Source organism: Neolamprologus brichardi, chromosome 12, assembly GCF_056152115.1.
Source record: "Neolamprologus brichardi isolate AB-2024 chromosome 12, ASM5615211v1, whole genome shotgun sequence".
In the NCBI taxonomy this organism is placed as follows: domain Eukaryota; kingdom Metazoa; phylum Chordata; class Actinopteri; order Cichliformes; family Cichlidae; genus Neolamprologus; species Neolamprologus brichardi.
In genome coordinates, this window is record NC_142115.1 from 8784855 (window position 1) to 8809314 (window position 24460).

At 40.2% G+C, this 24460-nt stretch overlaps 1 protein-coding gene across 4 annotated transcripts in view; it reads right to left on the reverse strand.

Moving 5' to 3' along the window:
- tncb (tenascin Cb) overlaps positions 1-24460 on the reverse strand; it is a 101440-nt gene that overhangs the window by 22734 nt on the left and 54246 nt on the right. For all 4 annotated transcript variants that reach the window (XM_035910635.2, XM_006797554.3, XM_035910634.2 and 1 more), the window contains exons 2-8: positions 16310-16858; positions 13162-14568; positions 9127-9390; positions 8928-9043; positions 8295-8448; positions 5762-6031; positions 3561-3746 (exon numbers count right to left, since the gene is read on the reverse strand). In XM_035910635.2, the coding sequence (XP_035766528.2) occupies positions 3561-3746; positions 5762-6031; positions 8295-8448; positions 8928-9043; positions 9127-9390; positions 13162-14568; positions 16310-16796 (2884 nt within the window). In that variant the 5' untranslated portion in view covers positions 16797-16858. The remainder of the gene's footprint in view (positions 1-3560; positions 3747-5761; positions 6032-8294; positions 8449-8927; positions 9044-9126; positions 9391-13161; positions 14569-16309; positions 16859-24460) is intronic.

Genomic DNA, 24460 nt, shown 5'->3' on the forward strand with positions numbered 1-24460 from the left:
CTAAGTGCATTTCATGGTAAGCCTGCGCTCGCTGCAGAACATCAGTGTTATATTTGCATTGATGGATCTATAGGGCCCTTGTTGCGGAGCAGAAACACTACTTGCTATGATATAGCAGGCTCCAGAGGCCCTTTAGTCTCTACAATTAAGCCCTCTCTGGGCCTGATCGCCTTTATTAACTCCCACAGAGGTCATCGCACACAGAGCCTTACAGCATGAAATTACACCTAATGCCCAGGAAACTCATTATCAATAAAATCACGAGCGTGAAGGCAATTACAGATAATAAGTGTGTGAAAGAAGTGCTGAGGTGTGTGTGGAGCAGAGGGGGGCGTCAGCTGAAAGGACACAGTGCTTTATTTTCATGAGCCGGGCCTCCCAAGGACAAAGAATGTGGCCAGACAAAGACACTACGAGCTTGTTTTGGGGGTCTTTTTTCTCATGGTTTCTAATCCTACCATGCTGAATGCACAGTGTAGAAACAAACAAACAAACAAACAATAAAAACAAAACTCATCTGCCTCAAAGCATAGCTTTTTAATGTCAGCAATGCAGAGAGATGAAAAATGTGCCTGCTATTCTTGTCTGAGCAAAGTCTCCCAGCGAAACAAGCAGCAATGTTTTCCAATTAATGTCTCAATGCCAAGCCCCTCCTGGGTGATTTTCTAATAAAGTGGGTCTTTTGTAGACAAGCAAACATTTCACAAAACAAAACAAAGAGAACCTGTCTTGGAAAATGAGCAGGCTGAAAATAACTCTAGCCATTTAACACAGAGTCCCACAAACGCTTGTCCCATGAATTTGGAAAATAAACACTTCACACTGTATCATTCAGTTTTCCACAGGGGCCTTTCAGCTGTGCCATTTGGATGCATAATACTAATGAGCCAACATGATCACAAAGCAGCAAAACAAACCCTGAAAACAGCTGAGTGAAACAACTGGCAAGAAGTAACTACAAAATCCCTGATTAGACAAAACCTTTAGTACAGGTTAACAAAGATTTACTTATTCTCTTGATATAGCAGTTATATAAGACATTAAAGATATCATCTGGGTTAATGGGTTGTGGAAAAGTCCATGATGCCTTCTCCATAACTAAGGAACAATCGCTGTAAGTCATGGCTTTGTTAATGGCTCGTTTTCCCTCTTTCAGCATTGTTTAGGAATAAGGATTAGGTTTTGTACTTCAAGTTATACATGTAATTTTAAGAATGAAACTTACAGTGATTTTGATACAGAGTTACAGATTTTGTATTTAACTGTCTTTTTTTTTATTTGGCTCTTTTAAATAGGTGAAATTTTTAGAAAAAGGGTTGGACATGAACTTAACCCAAACCCTACCGCTAACACTAAATGGGTCACTTGTGACCTGGTGAGTGTTAAACACTCACAGGTACACCTTGCTATACACAGCTGGCCTTCAGAAGTACCTCAATTCTTCATGGCACCGATTTAACAAAGTGCTGGAAAGATTCTTCAGAGATTTTGGAAAAATACTTTCATGATATCATCACCTAGTTGTTGGCTGCACATCTATGATAAGGAGTTCCCTTTCCGCCACATCCCAGCTCTATTGAACTGACATTTGGTGACGATGGAGCCCGTTTGAGTGAAGTGAACTTATTGTCATGTTTAAGAAACAAGTTTGAGAGGATTTGTGTTATCTTGCTGGCAGCAACCGTGAGAAGATGGGAACTCTATGGTCATAAATGAATAAATAGCTAAAGTCTTACAACACTTTCTACTGTAAGACTTAGTCCCTCTGTCACACACACTTTCACAGTACTTTTGTCTTTATCTTTTATCTTTGCACACACTGTCACAGTCCGATGGATGCAAACAGAAGAATAAATGGATATTCAGCATGTTGACTGGGGTAGTTAGGTATCAATCCACTAATCTTCTAACCGATAGAAAACCTGCTCTGTGACGTAAGGCGTAGCCACTATTGGTCAGCAACAACAATTTTATGGCTTAATTGGTACTAAGAGACCCAAATTGTGCTAAGAAACCACACATCACCACTAACTTGACCCAGTGATACAATGTGGTATGGATTTGTATTTTCATACTTAGAAGATGAGTGGTTTATTTGGGTAACTTTTGTCAGCTCAAAGCTGTGCAGGTCATTTTTCTCTGACCCCTGGCATCATCAAGGCATTTCCACCCAGAGGGGCTATGACTCAGTGGCCCACACCTAAAGATCGTTTTGTGGGAAAATCCCAGCAGATCAGCTGTTTCTGAAATACTCAGATCACCCCATCTAGCACCAACAATCATGCCACATCACATTTAAAGTCTCTTCAGGCATCTTTCTTCCCCATTCAGATGCTCTGTTTCAACTACAGCAGCTAGTTGTGGGCATATGTACATGTGGAACTGCATGTTCCTGCTGAGGTATATGGAAAAAAGTGCCCACTGAGTATATGATAGCACTAAGGTACTGAGAGCTTTACTATCAATTGAGGTTGATAGTTTCTGAGAAAAATAACCAATTTTAAGTCAAACAAAGGGTATCAAAACTTTGTTAATGGATAACAAAATGATCCTTTATAAGTCATTTTCAGGACAGCTCTATAATCTATCCTTTCAGCTCCAATTAACTACTATATTAAATCTGCAATAATGGCTAATAAATCACTATCACTGTGTTATATTATAAACCTTTTACTTTTCTGCAAATGTTATCTACTCAGCTGTCAGGATCTGTCCAAATTCCCTTGTGTTTTTTTTAATTGATGTGTAGGAAGTTTGTCTTTGAATCATGCTTTAACTGAGCATATGACAGCACATTTCCCTGCTGGCCTCTCTTTAGTTGTGAATGTTAAAAAACAGACCTGATATGTTGGGCTTAGATATACACTTATTGGGAGGCTTGTACTGCAGTTGCGTAATGTTCACATGTCTTTTCCACTCTGTGTGCATAAAGAGGTGTTACATGTAAAACACAGCAGAGAATCCCACACTAAGCTGAAATGAAACAAGTGCATATAAATTAGTTGAATAATATGGTGAACACCAGCTTTCCGCTAGCTTCCACCTCATGTAAGTAGAGTCATTGAGCTGCACCTGAATCACATCCTGTCCTAAATGCACTACCCTTACCGATGCAGTTTGCTAACCAAGCTTGCTAGCACTAGCTGCTAACTTACCACTCAACATTCCCACCCATATATTGTTACCTTTGGTTCACAATGCCAACATGGTACGGGCAACAACGCTAAAGGCTTGAAAATCCAAGTTGACAAACCATTGGTCATGCATAAACAGTTTATGGGCATAACGAAACAGGAAGAACAAGGTAGGTAGGCTTATATATAGCTAATCACTATAACTATTCTGTATCCATACCAATAAAATGGTTAATTAATAATTTCCTAACATTTTGCAAATTTACAGAAATCCCCCAAAAATCTGTCATGCTACCATTTTCCAATTAACTGTGCTTTGTTAAGCCTTTATAAGCTACATAGACAGCTAATATAATACAGCTAATATAGATTTATTTTTGAACAGCAGTATGTTATTTGGATAGATGTTTGTTTGTGATACAGAACCAGTGATCTTGGCCTGAGTGGAGTCCTTAGGTCCTGGGGGAAACAGCAGCTCTTCGTGCTCTCCACCAGACAGAGGTCCATACTTGATGCGGTAGTTGTCGACCTGAGCACGGCTGTTCTTCCACTCAAGAGTGATGCTCTCGTCTGTCAGCTCTACTGTCTGCAGGTCTCTGGGGGCGTCCAGGTCTACAATGCAGAAGTATACTTTAGATAGATGTAACCTTACCCTGACCTAAACGTAAATGGATTTCTCATTTATGAATAAAGGAAAAACAAGAAGTTCCCTTTACACCAAAACCTCAAGTGATTGTTGGGGCTCTCTCACTAATATTTAAAGGTAAAGTGCCTTGAAGACATTTTTGTTGAATTATAGCTTTATTGTACGGCATTTTTACAGTAATAGCCACATTATAAATATAGCTGCTGGTAAGATCCATTAGGCTAGTTGAGCAGAATTCTCTATTCCATGCATTAAGACAAAGGATATGTTGTGCACCACATGTACTGTAAGACTTGTTAGGAGTAGCAGTGCATTCCACATTCTTGGTCCTGGTTCTCTTGCATATATCGCCTGTTAATCTTTTTTGTACAATTTTAGGTTCATGTCAGTACTGGTAGAAGCCACACATATAATTATTTTATCATCATATTATAAAATAGCAGTAATATATAATGGATAATAGCAGATTTCATGCATTAACTCTCTGAGGTCTAAATCATCATCAGTGATAACCCTAATGTGTCAGAATAACAATTTTATGTTCCTTTTTAACATTTATGCATTCCAAAAAAAAAGAAAAAAAAATCTTTCACGTATTTACAATCAGGGTGCAAAGATCTCTTCTCTACATATCTAGCAGGTATGGTCATCTTTAAACATTGAAAGTCTGGACAGGGACCAACATATAGATAGATACTGATCATTTTGAAATCAGCCTTTACTGTTTTACTGTTCCCTCAATTCTGCAATGAAATGATTCATCCATGGATGGATCGGTTACAAGAAAGAATCACATTGATACTAGAGTGTTGTATACTGTACAATTCTAATAGTGCAGTGGTAACTTTCATCGGGAACTCAATGGAACTGTGAAAGACAACATTGGAGACTAAGTCAGAGGCATTATTAAGTTTGGAATATCCAAAGGTGATACACTGTCACCACTGCTGTTTTGCAAAGGCCTCAGCCTGCTAAGCTATCGCATCACATAGAGCAGATACAGATATGGATTCAGGAGTAGAATGGCCATCCGCCACCTCCTGAGCATAGATGATGCAAGCACAAGCTCTAGGCACCAGATGCAGGCAGGAGTCTACCACAGCCAACACAGTCCAAGTTGCAGGCTGTACAACAGTGCCCCAGAGACTTTCCAGCACATAGTAGCAAGACATAAGATACAAGCTGGGACAGTGTATACATATACTGAGAGGCACAACCAAGTGGCTGGGATAGTGTTCAGAAACATCTGTGTTACATATCGGTTAAAATTCCCCAAGTCCTGTTGTTCTCAGGCAACTGGGATAAGGTCCCATGGGACTTTAAATTCCAGAAAGACATAGTGGTGGGTTGACATGGGGCAGAAGACTGCAGTTGTGATGAATGTGGGAATCCAAGCAGGGAGCAACATCAGGAAGAAGGAGGATGGAAAAATAAAGAAGTACCAGGGCCTGAGGTAGCAACTGGAGCAGATGTGGAAGGTAAAGTCCAAAGTGATCCCAGTGGTAATAGGAGCATCAGGATCTGTAACCACCAAAACTGGAAGAGTGGCTTCAGCAGCCTGCTGATCTCTTTGGTTATGATGTAAGGAAATGTTCCAGGGGATTTGAAATGGGCAGCACATGCAAATTTAAAAAAATTAATGCATCATAAAAAATAAGGGATTTCACTTGGAAAAATTGTCAAATCTTTCAGGAAGTGATGTCAGAGAGTGGAAAACACAAAGGAAGTTTTTTTCTGGTAAAGCTGTTAATAATAATTGTTAATGCAATGGGCAATTGTAATTCTTTAAAACTGTATGCCTACAACAATACGAAGCTCCCTCCGTGTTATTTTTGGTAAACATTCTTTCTGACAAAATGAAGAGCTGCTGTACTAATTCACGAACAAGAATTATTTTGTGTTATAGGCGCACGCAGTATATTCAATACTGAAGTCTACCTGGAGGGGGAGGGGCATCAAACCAAATAATGACAGGTGTTACCTGTAAGGAAGGACTCGTAGATGGGAATGCTGGTCCCTTCTCCCCGCCGCGCTGTCAGAGACACCTCGTACTCTGTGTCAGGGGTCAGGTTTCCCAGGTGGTACTGGGTGTCAGCAGAGGTCAGCTCCACCAAAGTGCGATCGGCGGAGTTCAAGCTGGGTCCGTAGGAGATGGTGACCCCATCCACCTCAGCCACGGGCTGGAACCAGGTCACCAGCGCAGTGGTGTCAGTCACATCACGAACATTCACCTGGCTTGGGCCATCGATCACTGAAGAAGAGGTAACAATGTCATTAGCAAAACTCAGTTGCTGTGTGCCACATATGAGGTATTAGGTGCCACATATGAGGTGTAACAACTTGGACAATGTCCTAACTTGAATCACCTGACATTTTCCCGAGTTAAAATGTAAAAACAGATTTCTGTTCAGCAAGAATTTGTGTATGAGCAGAAAAAGAAATTTTTCATGCCGGTCATATCTTGCCTATTCATAAGTTGCTGACCACAGACCTTGAAAAGAGGGATATCATCATTTCAGTAATGCAGGTGCTGAAAATGTGTCAGCCTGTTTGCATTAATAGTTTATTCAAACTATCAATTCCCAGCTCCATGAAGGGTGCCTTTTCACTGCTGCTCAAATTGATTTGTCACACGTAAGCAAGTTTAGGAAAGTCAAGCCGCTGTGTGGGGCTGATAAAATGAAAAATCTGCATTTGAGCTTAATACTGATTTGTCTTCTAAGGAGACTGTGAAAGTGTCGTTTGAGTGTCATGCTACTATTCTTCTGGGAGACCAGCTGCCCTCTGAGTCTGACTGCTTGACTGACTGGTGCCTCCTACACATGGTGGGTTAGGTAGGAAGGGGAAACAGAGAGGGGAGAGCTGAGCGATACACTTCATACAATTAGCCCTTCAGCATGCAAATCCCAGAGTATAGCCTGCAAGCTGGCATAATGGGAGACATTAAGAGAGCCTGAATGACAAGAAGAACACCAGACCTCATAATCCATGTGGTGTTTAACACTTGTATGCTTAAGAAAATGTAAGACATATAAAACATGCATTACATTTTATATTGTGTGTGTGTGTGTGTGTGTGTGTGTGTGTGTGTGTGTGTGTGTGTGTGTGTGTGTCAAAAAGCTTTTTAAATATATCAGTTGAAAAAAATGTCATATGCAGAAATGTATTCATTCATTCATTTATTTACTTCACCAGTTATCCTGTTCAAGGCCCCAGGAGCCCATCTCAGCTCTAATAGGGTGAGGGGCTATACCTGCCCCCCCTTCAACAAGGTGTTTATACAGAAAGTGTAAACACAGAGAAACAGCTACAGTATTTCACTCTCTTCTAAGAGTATAAAATGCCTATCTGGGCTTATATCTTAATGGTAGCACAAAATGAAGCACATAGGCTAACCCATAAGAGGCTCCACGTACGTACCCCAAAGAACAATACTGTTGTTGGAAGTTGGAAGATCTGACCTGATTTTCATGCATTCGTACACTGTTATACAGAAAGTATTGATGCACAGTATTTAACATTTGATGTTTCTGTTGCCTTTTGTTTTTTGTTTTTTGTTTTTTTTAACTCGGTACTGTTAGATAACAGTGATAACATTGAAATCTGCATTCTCTGTTTACCCAGTGAAACCAGATACATCCAGGTCCGAAGTAAAATTCATTTGCAGCAGCTGAAGTTAAATAACGAGAAGTGCCAGTTTTAGGTGTTTTTTCCCTTCTTGTGCACATAAAAATGTTCCCCATATTCCCCAGTCAGGACACCTTAAAACTCACTGTTGGTTGCTGGCTTCCCTGCTGATGAAGTTACAGTTAAAACCCTGTTTCCTCATTTTACATGATCCTCAGGCCTGATCCCCTCAGAGTGGTAGAAGCCTTTTGGGCTTTTAGCTAGATAAAGTCAATAAAGCAGACATCTGAAAATCCATATCACATTTTACTGCCCGTACTGAACCACAGCAGTGTAATGCTATCGAATGAGCAAACCACTTGATGCTGACATGTCAGGGTATTTCCAGTATATATTCTGACTACACGACAGATAACCCAGGAACAAATGAACTGAATATTGAAAAGTAACAACTTGTTTTGCATTTAACTATGACAACTATAAATGACAATTGTGATTCCTATTTCTCGGATAAAGCGGATGAAGATGGAGATGGATGGATTCCTATTTCTGTATATGACACTGTCTCTGTTTTTTAGGACTAAATGTTAAAAAATTTGCCCAGGCTTAAAATACAAAAAGTATTTAGAAATTAAAATACATAAACATCTTTCAGCTGAGATAAATCTTTTTTATGCCAATTGGCTTCAGAAAATCCTGATATGATATGAATGACAAAAGTAATGTATGCTATATGTGCACATGTTTAAAAAGCAAGACCATAAATATAGAGGTTAGGGTCTGTTCAGTATGGTTAATGGTTAATGCTTTTCTTTTTTTAAATACATAGAGGAGGCTGTTATAAAATAAAATAAAAAAAATCAGCCAGTATAAATGTGGAGACTCACTTGTGACGACATTCTTGGAGGCTGGCGGTCCACGTTTGTTGTTCTTCACCACCTCCAGTTTGACCTCGTACTCCTGGCCTGGACCCAGGCCCGATTGCTCAAAGGTGGTCTCCGGTCGGCCCAGGGAGTTCAGAATCTCACCGTCTTCCTCTTTCTGCCAGCACCAACAAAAAAAAACCCCAACAAAAACCCCCACCAATCAGCACCCACTACAAAGACTTGTCCTGGCATCACACGTAAAGCAAAAGAGGGGAAAATAAGTCCGATCATATATAAAAGCATTCTGGGTGGCAACTGAATTTAAGAGTTGACAGGGAATTTGGTTTAATAGTATTGAACAAGTCCAAGTAGCCCTGTTTGGAAAGGTTTTATTTTCCTCTAAAAGGAAAATAAAGTGTTAAACAGAGACATTCACTCTGTGCTTTATGGTCACTGGAGCTGTCAGGACTTGCTCACAGTTTTAACTGCTGTGTTTTTGACTTCTGGCGTGGCTATAGCATTTTTGAGGAAGATTCTAAACTCCATCCTCAAATATGCACATTAGGCTCTTAATGATTGGTTGCCTCTGGTGGAAAGTGTAAATAATTGCTTAACTACTACGTGGAACACATGAGGTCAGGTAGCAGAACTAACCGTGTTTCTGAAGATGAGGTTCCAGCCATCGAAAGCAATGTCCAATGGATCCCACTGCACCTCCACAGAAGTATCCCGCACTGACTTGAACTTGAGACCCTCAGGCTCAGGAAGATCTGTGAGGGGAAATATGATAACACTCTTACAATTTTTCATCTACATTTATACTAAAATATGCATTTTAGAATCTTACACTTACATGTTGCCACCCTAGCAGTGACGGGAACACTCCTCTTATTGCTGAGCACAGCATAGACACTGATCAGGTATTCGACTCCAGGCTCAAGCTCCCTAATAGTGGCCTTCTTGTGGTCCCCAGGTACCCTCATGTCCAACTCTAAGCCTCCAGAGGCCGTGGGCACATAGGTGATCAGGTATTCTGTCACACGCATCTCATTTTCCCAGGATACGTCTACTGTCTCTGGGGTGACCTCCACCACTGTCAGGTCCTTAGGTGGTGACACTGCAGAGAAACATTGAAAATCACTGATCTGCATCAACGCTGAAAACATGCTGACCTCCAAAGTCTTTTTGTTATGTTACTCCTCACTGTCTGCCATGCTATTTGTGGGTGTGACAAACACAGTGCTCTGTGGAACGAATAACTTTAACCTCTTTATATCCACGTGGATGCTGGTGGCTCACAGCGGAGTGGCTGTAGCTCAGAGGTAGAAAAGGTCATCTACTAATTGGAAGGTGGTAGGATCCCTGGCTGCTCCAGTCTGCATGCCTATGTATCCCTGGGCAAGATACTCAATCCCAAGTTTCTCTCCAGTATGTTCATCAGAGGATAAATGTGGGTGAGTGTTAGATAGCAAGGTGTAGAAAAAGGTTGTATGAATTGGCAAATAAGGATGTTGTATAGAGTGCTTTGACTACTCCAGTAAGCTAAAAGTCGCTATATAAGAACCAGTCCATCTACCGTTTCACCTAGAGCTTAGTTTGGTTTGGGTAATGTATATATTTTTGGGGGGGATTTTTGGAAAAACTGTACCACCACAATGTGACACTTCATTTGATACACCATGTTCTAGTTTTTTGAAATGTACCTATGTAGCATTTGAAACGAAACCCAAACCTAGCGGGGTTACTGGGGATCAGAGAATTAGTTGGCTAGTCAGTTAAAATATTCTGTAGTATAATATTATATAATAAGCTCAAGTTATTCATGCCTAGGTATTAGCTAATGAATACCTGTTATCTATTGCCTTGTTCTCCAAAGTGTTTATGTAATCAAAGTAAATATCCATTATCTGCTACCCTTAATTATGTTCTACTGCACTACAAGTTCTTAACGTAGTTTTAAAAAGAACAAAGAAAACAAAATGAATATATACAAAATACAATACTGTTCCAAGTAAATAATGCCCAGAGAGTGAGTTTTACATTATTGGAATGCTTCTTCTTTGGATTTTGCAGAGTTTGTATTCTTGTTTTTATTTCCATGATTCCATTCTGAGGTTTTTCAGTTTTAGTTATGCCTATTATGTAATCCACATGAATTGTTATTATTTCTAAGTCATCCCGCCTCCCCTGTCTTCCCTGTGTCTTGTTGTTAAGTCTTTGTCATGGTGTTAGATGTTTCAAAGTTTAGTTACTTCCTGTTTTATTTTGATATTTTCTTCACTTGTGTTTGTTGTATTTAGTTTTGATTCCCGTGTCTTGATGTCCCTAATTACTTTCTGCTGTATACTCTGGTGTTTTCCATTTCTTTCCTTAACTCTGTGTGTATTTAAGCCATTTGTATGCCTTAGTCCTTTGTTGTGTTGTACTGTTTATCTGCCTGTGTGTTATCCCTCATTTGTTCCATTTTGGCTTTATGCATTTTGTTTTTCCCCTGATTTTGGACTTTCAGCCTCACCTTAATAAAAGCTTGTTTTTTGTTACTTTTTAAAAAGTTTTATTCTAAACATGAAACTTAGGAAGTTTTTATTAAAGTATTTACTGCCTGGCCTAAACAGATGAACATAAGTAAAATGTAACAGCAGCATACAGTTGATAGGTTTTCCTCGTACCTCTCTTTCTCCTCTTTCTTTTTTACTTTTCACACAGGGTATTGTGTATTTCACTCTTACAGTTCTTGTAAATTTTTCCTTTTTTGTTTCCCAAATCTGAAAAAATCAAATACTAGCCCTCTATGTTTTGGAGACAGGCAAAAAGGACTGCTTTGGGGAAAAAAGAAATAGCTTTTGGTCCATGTTAGAAAAACTTTTTTCCATCCAATGGTTAGGGCTATTATGGTACTTCATTATTTTAATTTATAGCATTATTGAATTCAAATATACAAGCTTGATGCCTATTTTGCGGTAATGTAAGCTGTGGTGTAACCAGAGTTCTTTAGAACTTTAACTACTGTCTCTGTGCAAATTCAAGCTTCACCATTAAAGAGCTGATTTTTAACCAGCAGCTTCCAAAACCGCATTTAAACATTTTTCCATGTGACTTTATATTAGCTTGGGAAAAGTTAGGTAAGTTGGTTGTAATGAGAAATCATCATCCACAAATGACATACTTGCCAATGTAAAACAGTGATTAAAACATAACAAGGCTTTGTCCTAAGGGCAAAAATTGCCTTAGAAGCTTCAATTCAATTTTATTCATATAGCGCCAAATCGCAACAACAGTCGCCTCAAGGCGCTTTATATTGCACAGCAGATCGCACAATAATACGAAGAAAAACCCAACAATCATATGACCCCCTATGAGCAAGCACTTTGGCGACAGTGGGAAGGAAAAACTCCCTTTTAACAGGAAGAAACCTCCGGCAGAACCAGGCTCTATAACAAAAAATCTGGCATGTTACTCCCAGTCACAGTAAATTACTTTGGTGCTGGTGATTGCTTTTACAAATAAACCAATTCAATCAAGTGTCTAGAATTGTTTAGATACATGTGAATTTATACTGTCACAAGTCAAATGGCTAAAAATTTCACTTATTTGGCATATTTGGCTAAAAATAAATTCAGATAAGATAAATATTTACCTAGTATCAGCTTCTTGCCTAGTCAGCACTACATAATCCAATCTAATAAAAAATTATGAATGTAGAAAATGCATATTTTAGGTCTTGCCCACACAAGAAATAAAACAAATTTACAACTCTTAAACTTTTTTGTTGTAAAGGTTCCTCTCATTAATTAAAACAATTTAAGCCACCATAACTTAAAGCTGCTGTTTTATCCAGTCTTCCTTCTCTCTCCCCAACCGGTCACGCCAGATGGCCCCACCTCTCCCTTGGCCTGGTTCTGCTGGAGGTTTCTTCCTGTTAAAAGGGAGTTTTTCCTTCCCACTGTCGCCAAAGTGCTTGCTCATAGGGGGTCATATGATTGTTGGGTTTTTCTCTGTATGTATTGTAGCTTACAAGATAAAGTGCCTTGAGGCGACTGTTATAGTAATTTGGCGCTATATAAATAAAATTGAACGCTTGGCACACACTACCAACAGACTAAAAAACCTTATTTAAGTGTATTTTAATGCTAAAGTTTCTGTAATATTACATAAGGAGTCTTTATTTAAGTAAACTACCTATTGTCTAAGGAGCTTGGAAGGAAAAGTGTCTGGACTCCTTTAAGTTTCCTTGGAGACATTTCATCCAAGAAGCTTCTTTAGTTTTAAGGGCAATTGGTGGAGAGTCCCAGATTTTAAGCCCTATGGAAGTGTCCCCAAGTGGGTCGTGGACCCCCTATTGATCCTCTACCTAATCACACGAACCAAGGTGTGAAAATGGGTGTAGGTCACAATCAGCCAAGGTTCTGGGTTTACCCACTGTAAAATCTAGCCCCACCCTATCATGTAATTTATTGAGGTCAATTGGCCCAGGATGTGAGTGGGTATTAAGGTGTCTGAGAAGGGATCTCAAAACTGGATTATAGATGGCAGACAGTTGGTGTCGTAAGCCCCGCCCTCTGTTCAAAGATGGTCATTCACAGTGGACATAGATGGCTTCTTTCACTCCTCTTTCAAACTATCTGTCTTCTCTTTCCATAATGTGAACATTGACATCCTCAAAAGAGTGACCTTTGTCCATTAGATGCAGATGGACTACCTGTTAATAGTTTGATCAAAACAAAATCTAACACCTACCCAAAGACTGTGTTGCCAATGATCTGGTGAATTTTAACAGATGAGAACGTAGCTAAAACATTTCCTAACCCTAAACATGGGTAAAGTTGCGTAGAAAGTTATTTGTGTAGGTAATGATTTTATTAGAAAGTATATATATAAGCTGTCTTACCCTCTGAGCAGTCATCTCCAATGAATCCTTCATCACAGACACACACTCCATTCTCACAGCGCCCCTGGTTGTGGCAGTCTTCTGGGCAGGTTAATATGGAGCAGTCTGGACCAGTGAATCCCTCATAGCACACACAGCTGCCATCTACACAGTAGCCTCTGTCTAGGCAGTTCTTGGGACATGTCTTCTCACCGCAGTCCTCACCAGTGAAACCCTTATGACAAACGCACTGTCCGTTCACACAGTGACCACGGTCCAGGCAGTTATTGGGGCAGGTCAACTCACCACAGTCTTTCCCTGTAAAGCCAGTGAAACACACACACTTGCCGTCCACACACTCTCCACGGCCCATGCAATCTTTAGGACAGGTCCTGATGCTGCAGTCCTCACCAGCATAACCTTTCTCGCATACGCACTGCCCATTCACACAGTGACCACGGTCCAGGCAGTTATCGGGGCAGGTCAACTCACCACAGTCTTTCCCTGTAAAGCCGGTGAAACACACACACTCACCGTCCACACACTCTCCATGTCCCATGCAGTCTTTAGGACAGGTCTTGATGCTACAGTCCTCACCAGCATAACCTTTCTCACAAACACACTGCCCATTCACACAGTGGCCACGGTCTTGACAATTGTTGGGGCAGGAGAGTTCACTACAGTCTTCACCTTGATATCCTAGGTCGCATACACATTCTCCATTAATGCACTGTCCCCTGTTGCTGCAGTTGTCAGGACATGAGAGGACTGAGCAATCTTCACCTTCAAATCCGGGATCACAGATGCACTTCCCGTTGAAGCAGTGACCTTTCTCGCTGCAGTCTTTGGGGCAGGTGAGCTTAGAGCAGTCCTCACCAGTGTAGCCAGTGTGACACACACATTGGCCATTCACACAGATCCCGTGGTCGTTACAGTTACCCGGACAAGTGAGCTCACTGCAGTCCTCCCCAGTGTAGCCCTCTTCACAGTAACAGGTACCATTAATGCAGCGTCCTCTATCATAACAGTCGTTTGGACAGATGAGTTCAGAACAGTCGAAACCCGCCCATGGGTGGTCGCAGATGCACTCATCGTCCACACAGCGTCCGCGGCCCAGGCAGTTGTTGAGACAGTTGGTCTGAGAACAGTCCTCACCGATAAAACCGTCTTCGCAGAGGCAGGACCCATCAACACAGTGACCGTAGTCGCCACAGTCCAGCAGGCAGAGCTCAATGCTGCAGTCATCCCCGCCAAAGCCCTCAAAGCATTCACATTTGCCATCTACACAGCGGCCCTGGTCCTGGCAGTCACTGGGGCACTCAGGTTCAGTGCAGTTGGGGCCCTTCCATCCAGGCTCACATACGCAACTACAGGTGTCAGTACTCCAGTTTCCGCGCCCGTTGCAGTAGGGCTTTGAGGACACTTCACCTGAGGAATGGCAAAAAAGAGAAGGATTTCCTTTTAAATTATTGCAAATGTGCACTACTCATCCTCCAGTTTGGCACTGCTTTACTTAGTCCTGTAATAATATTTTGTATGAAACAAACAGAAGCTACTGTGTTAAAAGTGAAGTCTAAGTAATTGGAGCCTCTGCCCAGCAAACATGGTAGAAACACTGACATCTTCTGAACAAGACACATTAACATCATTTTAATTTAATGAAGAAATGAAATGCATATGCCCTTTGTTTAAAGTAACAATATCTGATGACTAACTTGGTTACTAAATGGTTATGAACAGATGGCCATACAATATAGAACCTGGAAACAAAATTGTAATTATGACTGACAAGTCAGTGCTGCCGTTGCCCCATATCACCAGCTCCTTCTTTAACCCCTCTACCACCCTAACATCCACCTGAAGTCTGGGAAATAATTACTCACCACTCCCCAAATAAAATTTTCATATTGGTAAGGAGATATAAGCTCAAAGCGCAGGCACCAAACTTTATTTATATTTTTTTGCTCTAAATATTCAACTCAACCATAACTTGTCTGGATGAAACTGAATTTGGACTGCACAATTATGTACTTCAATAACAGTTTGTTGATTTATTTCTATTTTCATTTTTGATAACCGGCTACTGTCTACAGATTAGTTGCCTGACAATTTTTTTTTTTGATGGGCAGTCTTGAGAGATGAAAAACATTTGTGCATGTCATAGAAATCATCCATCCATCTGCTTATCCTTTTTCAGAGTCAGGTACACCTTCAGGTTTCAGGTACACCTGCCTCTCGCCCTAAGACGTCAATCTGTCGTAAGGCTAACACATAGACAACCATTTCCACTCACGTTCACTTCCGCATTCACACCTATGGGCAAATTTGAGTTTCCAAATAACCTATCCCCACTAACTGCATGTCTTTGGACTGTGGGAGGAAGCCGGAGGAGAGAACACGTGCGAACACAGGGAGATCATGCAAACTCCACACAGAAAGACCCTGGCCTGATGGTGGAATTGAGTTCTGGACCTTCTTGCTGTGAGGCAACAGTACTAACCACCGTGCTGCCCTATGTCAATGGCATAGGACTTTTATGTCGTATAAGTCAGTATAGCTTATATGCCATATAAGTCATACTCACTTCAAATATGCAATACCATAGTCTTTTAAAGAAATCTACCTTGGACAGCTTTAACTTAACTCCCACCTAGTTTGACATCAGAAAAGGACATAAAGATGCATACTTGCATATTATTATAGATGTTGCAAGACAAATTCTTCTCTTTCCTAATCCACATATGGTTTCTAAAACTTCTCTTCCTGGAAAGAATTTTTTAAAACTGCTATTTTCAGTGACCAAAAATGCCTTTTTTTGTGTAACATTTTCAATAATACATTTCAGTACGACAACTGGGAAAACTGGATGGATGGATGGGACACTTCAGTAGATTGTAGATAGATATGTTAGGAAACATGGTGGCTTCCACAAACTGCTGCCCACTCATATTTATTTTTAATAGGTTAATTAAAAGAGATTTTTTTTTTATCAAATAACCTCAAAGATTTATTGAGTGCAGCTTTAAGGACAAAAGCTTTTTCTGTGCATTTTTGCCGATGTTTATTAAAATGCCTGTACACATGTGAGCCTATATGTACAGTAAACACACTGTCATTATAACACTTCTAATCACAGTGAGTGCATATACAGTAACAGATGTAGACCTACCTGTAACTTGAGCTCCACAGCAACCTGCTCCACTGGTACAGTGCTCCCTCAGACTAGACAGCTCTGACTCCAGCATCTCTAGTCTGCTCAGGATAGCCTTGATGTCTGGCAGCTGGTTTTCACAGCCGCATGCCTGCTTGGGGATATTGATGCGATGGGTGAAAACGATCTGATTGTCACCATCCATCGTGTGTTCCATGTGCTCGGTGTTCTGCATCTCCATCGGGACGGTCTTGTGCTTGAGGTCAGTACCTCCTGGTGAGTCGAGGTCCACAGAGCAGAGCGACGTGGAGGGGACGTTGATGTTGTAGACATGGTTGAAAACTACTGGCTGGTCAGGATGGGGGAGTGTGAGGTTCTCCTGGGTTTTCTTCGGCATCAGAGCCTCTCTGCGATGGCGGATGACATTCCTGACAAGGCCAGCAGTGGCAAACTGGAGGATGAGGGCCACAGTTAAGAAGCCCAAAAAGAAACTTCTCATTCCCATGATGACACCCTGCCACTGCAGCTTATGAGTTTAGTAGCAAATAGGTATTCCCTTCCAGATTCCTATAGGAAAGAGTAAGTACAAACAAACAGAGGACCAATTTTGAGAAAGAAATTAGGTTTGTCTCATATAGGTTTGCCTTGAGGCGACATTTGTTGCGATTTGGCGCTATATAAATAAAATTGAATTGAATTGAATTGAATATCTTTATTACATTCACATGTAAAAAAACCCCCATGTATTTACACATGTTTTGCATTCTCTCTGCTGCCATTCTTGATAGAATAAACTAAAAAGTCATACGATTGCACACACATACATCTGTACATTTTTGCTGGCTCCAATAGTTTGTATTTTAAACTTTCTGTTGTTCGTTGTCTGACTATGCTGCTTTTTTTCTTTTTCTCTTTCTCAACATTCCACAGCTGTTCACAAGCGATAGCTACACCTCCCTTATCCAGGTTCTTCTGGAGGACTCATCCTCTTTGTCCCTACAGTCACTAAGTGCTTGGGGCTTTTTTTTTGGTTGTTTGACAGAAATATGATAATAACACCTTTTCTCCCCCTACCTGCCTCTAACAAATTCCCATCTCTATTCTTGTTGCTACCACTTACCCGTTTTTGCCCTTCTACTCTCAATAGACGAGACATACACCCTGTTGTTTCCAGGGAAGGATCAAGGGCTAGCCTGTGACCTTAGGGATCTAAGTGAAGCATTCATGAAGACAGGCTGTCATGACACAAATAACCCCAATAACACCTGCACGGTGTAGAACCTCTTCTATTCCCCCCAGCCCAGAACACAAACCAAGCTGACAGATTAATACTGGTGTATAGCGAAACCATCTGTGGTCTTTTTATAAAAGCACAGAGGGCCTGGATGAACTTCCTTTCCACTCCCGCAAACCAGCAGGTCAGCATTCCCGGAGCACTCCCCCTTGAAAGCCAATTGGTTTTCTTTTAGTTCTGTAACTTGATTCTTAATGCTTCTGAAACATGATTCTTTAAAAAGGTCTGCTGGAAAATGTGCTGAGTTTGTGGGATTAAAACAAACAAAAAAAACCCCCAAACTGTTTATTGCTATGATCTTATATTAAATTTGAATATACAGGTTTGTTATATGCATGCCTTTGTTAGAGAGTTTTAAAAATTTTACACAATAAGGTGTTGTCTTCCCATTTCCAGACCCTAAAATCTATCAGGTCATCAGCAATATGTCTATGGTGAGGGTTGGGTTTTGTTCTGGCCACATACAATGTACATTTTCAGAAACCAGAATATGCTGCACATCAAATCAAATCAGTTTTTGGCATTTGTTTTACTGTTAAATATTTTCATATTTGAGTGCACAAAATTATTGAAAATTGTCTTAAAAGAGGTTGAACCCTTTGTCTAAATCTTTGCTAATCGGTGTTGGTGAACTTGGTAGATGTAAAGAAGTTAAAGCATTTTGGTTCTTGTTTTTCTTTTACATGCAGAAATGTAAAGTAAAGTAAATTTCCTGGCCCTTTCAGCAATTGGAACCAAGAGGATAACAGAAAACCACAAATATAGATTCCATGCATCACCACAGACTCGCTACTTTTTGAGGAGCTTGGCTTAGGTTGAGTTTATATAATTGTGCTTTTTCTCCACCTTGTCAGAGATGCTGACACTGATCCTTTCCTACCTTTAATAAAAACCAGTGTTTGCCTTGGCTACTTTAAAGGTTAATGGCAGCAGTTAGAAGTCAACATGAAAATGTCTAGCTAAGCAGACACAAAAATGTGTGATTGCAGTGGAATATATATGGAGGGGTTTAATTTGCTCTCCTCTCTCTAGACTTAGTTGCAATGATGTGGGATTCAAGATCATCTTAACTGGCCATTTTCACATCCACAGGGTGACAGTCAGCAGGTAACATTCCACTTGTTCTCTTCATCTCAGCCTGACGCATGATTAGGCAAGCTGACAGATGAGCTCAGCTTGGAAGGATCCCACAGCTTCACCCCCTACTCAGCCACAACATTACCAGTCCCATGATTAGACAGACAGGGATGAACGCCTCCATGATGGGTAGACTGTAAAAGTTCTAATATGGGAGTGCTGAAGATCTGGGCCCTCAGGGGTGTGAAAGCTCCCCCCACCATCCTCCTGTCTCCACACACACAAGACACTAATACAGTCACACTGCTGTGCCCAAGCATCACAAACTAGGGATTAAATCAACAAAATAGCCAGAAAATTGCTTTGAGTTGCTGCTAAGGTTTTAGTTCTGGGCGGATGGTTGGCTTTCTCACTTTGAAGGCTGGCTGCTCTCCACATGGACCTTTAAGAGAAACCAACCCCCAGAGACCAAAGTGGGCTTTGTACAAGCTCTGTGGCTCTGGCAAAAGTTGCCTTTACTTAGAAATAGATGAAGAGAAGAAACTTCCACTGAGCCCTTGAAATATTTTGATTTGATCTTTCTCTTCTTAGTTGCCATAAAGTCGTTTTTAATATGAAGCAGAACAATCAGAATGAGGGAATCTTAGTGTGACTCTGAGAAACACAGAGCTGATCCGTCTGTTTGGACTTCCTTCATGGGCACCCTGTGGTCCTGGCACTATGCTAATGCAGCTGGTTGTTGGCACTGTAGACATGGACTTGATACAATCTGACTGCTGCTACTTTGTTATTCCCTCACTTAGTTTTGCTGTATAGTTAGCTTCTCAAACAGTAACAAAGCTTGTTGCTTGCCTTGTAGTTGAATGAGAGGAGAATTTCACCCAGGGAAACCTGCTGGCGCACAAGCATTTGGTGCAACTGATCTAAATCGCCCCGTTGTGAATGAGCGCTACAGAGACACTTGAAGTTTTATACCTCACACAGAGGAAAACTCTAAACACTTTAGTTTGGGGATTTGGTCAGTGATGGTAGTGATTAGCTGTCAAAAAGCTAACAAATTGACAATATTTTATTTTCATTCAAAAATAATCCCTTGGCACAATTTTTCATTCAGTATCATCCAAAATGAATTTGATCACAACCTAGTGAGAGCAAGTATTTTTGCTTTTGCTTTGCTGCTAAAAAGACTCGCCTCTACAATCTAGCAGGCTGGGAAACACAATAGCTGGTGACAGCAACAACAAAAATCATGTAATAATGAGACAAATGTTTACTTCAGGCTGCTCTTTGTTTTTTGATTTTGTATATTGTCTGATTTAGACACCAAAACAACTTGGTCCATGTTGGGCATAATTCATGGCTTGGATTAAAATACACTGTTTCTAGCATCGATTATCGTTTTTTGTAGATACCGTGAAGAGAGAGTTCTATACCTGAAGAACTGGCTACACAAGTTTGAATTTATATCAAATTTTCTCTTATCCACACATGGTCAAACGTACACATATAACTCTATTTGGTTAAACATTCCTTAGCAAGTTGCAACTTGACCGTACACTTTGATAGCCATCGATGAGCTTTTGACATTGCTCTGGCTGGATATTTTACAACTCTTCTTGAAAGAATAGGGTTCATTTAAACTGTTGGTCTCCCTGCATGGACGTGACTTAAACATAGTTAACTTGATTGAGGTTGAGGCTTTAGGAAAGCCATTCAAGAAGCTTAATATTTGCCTGCTTCATCTTCATGTGTCCAAAAATACCTCTTGTCATTGCACCCATTGTCTCATCTGACCCTGAATTTTGTCCACATGGGCAGCTGCAAATTTTCGGCAAACTTGCAGGTGTCTATTTTGGAGCAGAAGTTTTTTTCATGTCATGGTCTGTCATGGTCTCAAGCTACAGCGATGTAAAACATGCTTCACTGTGGACGGTTATGCTGGTGTTCCAGCAGTTTACAGTTCACAGAGGAGACTTGAGCCTTCGTGAACCATCGAGACTCACAAATATCTGTCACCAATTTCCTCTCATCTGAGTGTGACTGTTTTGGGTGTTCTTCCAGACCTTGGTGAAGTGGTGACAAATTGGAATATTTTGTACTTATATAGAGTTGTTTGAAGTGATGATTTTAGAATCTGTCATTGTTTACAAATTGCTCCAAGAGTCCTTCCCAAACGGTGTAAATCTACAGTTCTCTATTATAGATCCTGACTGCTGATCAATCCAAATGAGTGCTGTCAAACAAATCCTTTTTATGCTGCAGACAGAAACTAGTATTTGAATATAATTATGATAACTAAAAAACAGAGTTAACAAAAAGTTGGCCTTGCCAAGTAAGAATATTGGAGAACTTCCAGCACTACTTATTGGAAGATTTAAATGAGTGTATGTATATATATTTTAGTCTGTAGGTATACTTTTGACCTTGTGTGTATCAGAAAAAAATACAAAATAAATTCAAACTTCTTTTCAAAGTCTTTTTAAAGTAATAATTAATAGTGCATATTGTATAATCATTCCACCATTGAAAAGAAGAAACAGAATCATGAATCATTTAAACTTCTGACTACAATTGTAAATTGACTTTTTATTGCATCTTCTCTGTACAGCACTCCAAGCATTTTATACAACATGTCTCATCCATCCATTCACACATATATTCACACTGTGTATTGTGTCACAATGCATTCGGAGCGACCCAGGATTCATTATTATGCCCAAGGATACTTTGCATCCAGGAATCAAACCACAAATCTTCCACATGCTCCAACTTCTGAGTCGTAGCTACCCCCTATATATAAATCATATAATTTGTGAAGTCTGTACAGTTTCCTCTGAAACAGAATTTGCAGCAAGTTTGGAGTGGCCTTTCACTTCAGTATGCAAAGCATGTGGTGACCTGCTGACTTTAACTAACTACTAGAATCTGAATTTTGGCAAAAGCTGGAGCAAGACTTTTCAAAAGAGCAGACAGAGTGGAGCTCCATCTCTTTTGCCGTGATATCATTGGCTGGCTCGATCATTGCCACATTTGAACCACATCCTGCACTCATCATCTCACCTGTTCATTCACCCCTTACCCCACCTTACACAAGGAAACAAGCCAAAACTGATTGCTTTTGGGGCCTGTCTACTAACAGTGCATCTCCCCAGCCATTCTTCACTCTGCCATCAGGCTTTTACGCAGTTCAGCAAAACAGCCTCATCGACCATAAAAAGAAGGCAGAAAGAGAAATATAGTGTGTGTCCTCCAAAGCACGAGGTGATAAAATTCTAAAACCTTTTCTGAGAAGAAGCAACAACCGTATCATTGATCAGTCATTGAGCAGCCGACTCAAGCTAGGCCTCCTCCTGGAAAATCATTTCTGTGTTTGATGATTATAACTCATAGCTGTAGTGCTGTCCTCAGCAATTTGGTATCTCTCTCTGGTTGTGACCTTGATGGAAAAACAAGAGTCAAATCAATATCAGACAGCGATGCTGTATGTTGGAGATTTATCCCACCTTGAAGGCAGGTTGATTTTGATAAATATGTTCATTTATTTGTCAGCAGGGTTTAGCTCTTTAGTTTGATTTGTGGCTCCTTGGGATGTGACATTACCCTTTAAATATAGGTAGGATAAAGAGAAAAAAACACATTTTCCGTATCCATGACTGAGGCCCATTTCCTGGTCATTTTCCCTTATTATAGTGTGACAGAATCTCAAGGTGAAAAGAACCCCAGACAATAAGGCTGCATTCAGTTCTTATAGCGACCCAGATCCGTATTCTGTACCAAAGAAGGCAAGCTGAGTTTTTGTCACCAGTGACCTACAAAACTAGGCAAGCTTGATAAATTCTTCAGAAATGAAAAGAAAGCAAGTGCATCCTATCAGACCTGTTTAACATGCAGTCCTGGGACTTGATTTGTAGTTGTAGTCATTGAATATTTACAACATTTACACATCAAGTGGGGCACACTGCTTCATTATTCAGTTTGTTTGTTGTCGAGTTATCAGATGGCTGCTGCGTCGTCTGTTGACGCTGCTCCTGTTATCCACCAGTAGTGACTGTGGCTCTGTGTTATTCTGCTATACATTTCAAAGACTAATAATGCTTGCCTTATTAGAGTAACAGCTTCATGCCCTGATTTATTTTGGACCTGCCATATGGTAGATGTCTCAACTAAGGTGGACTCCAGTGACAATTAAATTTGTCATCACTGGGCCCTGAGTTTAAAAGTCCTGGTTTCTACATTTGCAGTCTGCAGGAAGAGAACAAAGCCAGCTCGCCAATCTTTCAACCCAAACTTCCGTCTAAAAGAGAAGGAAGTGCACATTTGGAGAAAAGGAGAAAACTGGTAATATCATTAACCAACAAGGAAACAGTGCTGGCCACATGGAAACAAGATTGACCGAGAAAATACAACAACCTTGTGATGTGTCAGGTTTGGGTTTTGAGTTGTTCCAGGGCAGTTTGTGCTGACTTCACTATCCTGGTTACACTTTCATCTTGATCCTGTTGGTCACCCTTTGTGCAAGATAAATAATATTGCCATGCACAAAGCTGATGCCTCTAGACCTGGCAGTAAGAAAAAGAATCTTAAACTTACCACCTAGCAGCTCACTTTGATGGTTAGGATTAAAGTTGGGTTTGGTGTAAGCAAAATGCTCCAAGAGCAAATCCATCTTCTTAGACTGCCATGTTAAATATATGGGACAGAATTCACATGTTTACAGCCTGGTGTTGTCCTGAAGCTTAAAATAAGGTCTGTTCCTGCTTTGATTGACAAGTATGGCTGCTAGCTGCTGTCTGCTAGTCCTCAAAAGGCTAATTTAAGCCACTGAGCTAGATAGTCTTGATTATATTTGTGCTGTTAAAGGCATTTTGGGCTACAGTAGCCATACTGTATAGTCACTTCAGAAAAGTCAAGAAAGCTACGGTCATAAAACTGTAAAGCACAAAAAGAGGAGCTTACAAAAACCGAGAGCTTGCAAATCAACATGTTTTTGTCCATTTTTATGATCTAAGGCTAAATGACTACATACAACCTACATACTTAACACAGTCCTTAAAATCTTACATAATATGTCCATGCATAGTAAATTATTATCTAAATAAGATCAATGAGACTTTGCTTTCAGTCATAACATTAGCTTGATCAGTGTGTAAAACTATCGTATTTCATACAATCATAGTCTTTTGAGCTGAACTCTTTTTATGATCAGTAATGTGTAGCCACACAGGGACAGCAGTCTGCTTCAGTTTACAGAGGGTCTTAGCATCTTTGTGCACTTTGATTTGATCAACTGTCAGACTCCCACTGGCATTAATGCTAATGATGCTGCATGTCTAGCAGGCATCTTTGCTAACACATTTATTGCTAAATTCATTAGCTGACAAAATCATAAATAGCATGTGAAAAAAACCCAACAATTCATTATCAGTTGTTTTAAACAGTATTTCTTGCACAAATGTTAAAAGCTGTCTTTGTTTTCATGATAGTAAAATTAATATCTTCCAGTTCTGGACTGTTAATTGGACTAAAAAAAGGTTTGGATTTACTAGTATTTTTCTTTAAAAATAGCCATCTGTATTTCTGTTCCATCTGTATTTTTTTTTTATTAAAATTATTTGCAAACGGTTTAATTCTCTACTCACGTTAACAATAAAGGAAATAAGATTATTTTAGTCCCGATCTGGGGTCCAGGTGGCAGCCTTCGCCCAGTTCTTTCCATTTGAAGATTGAAAGAAACAACTGATTTCATGTCAGTGCCTTTAGCCTGATTTAAGTACATTATGATTTTCACTAAAACTCTT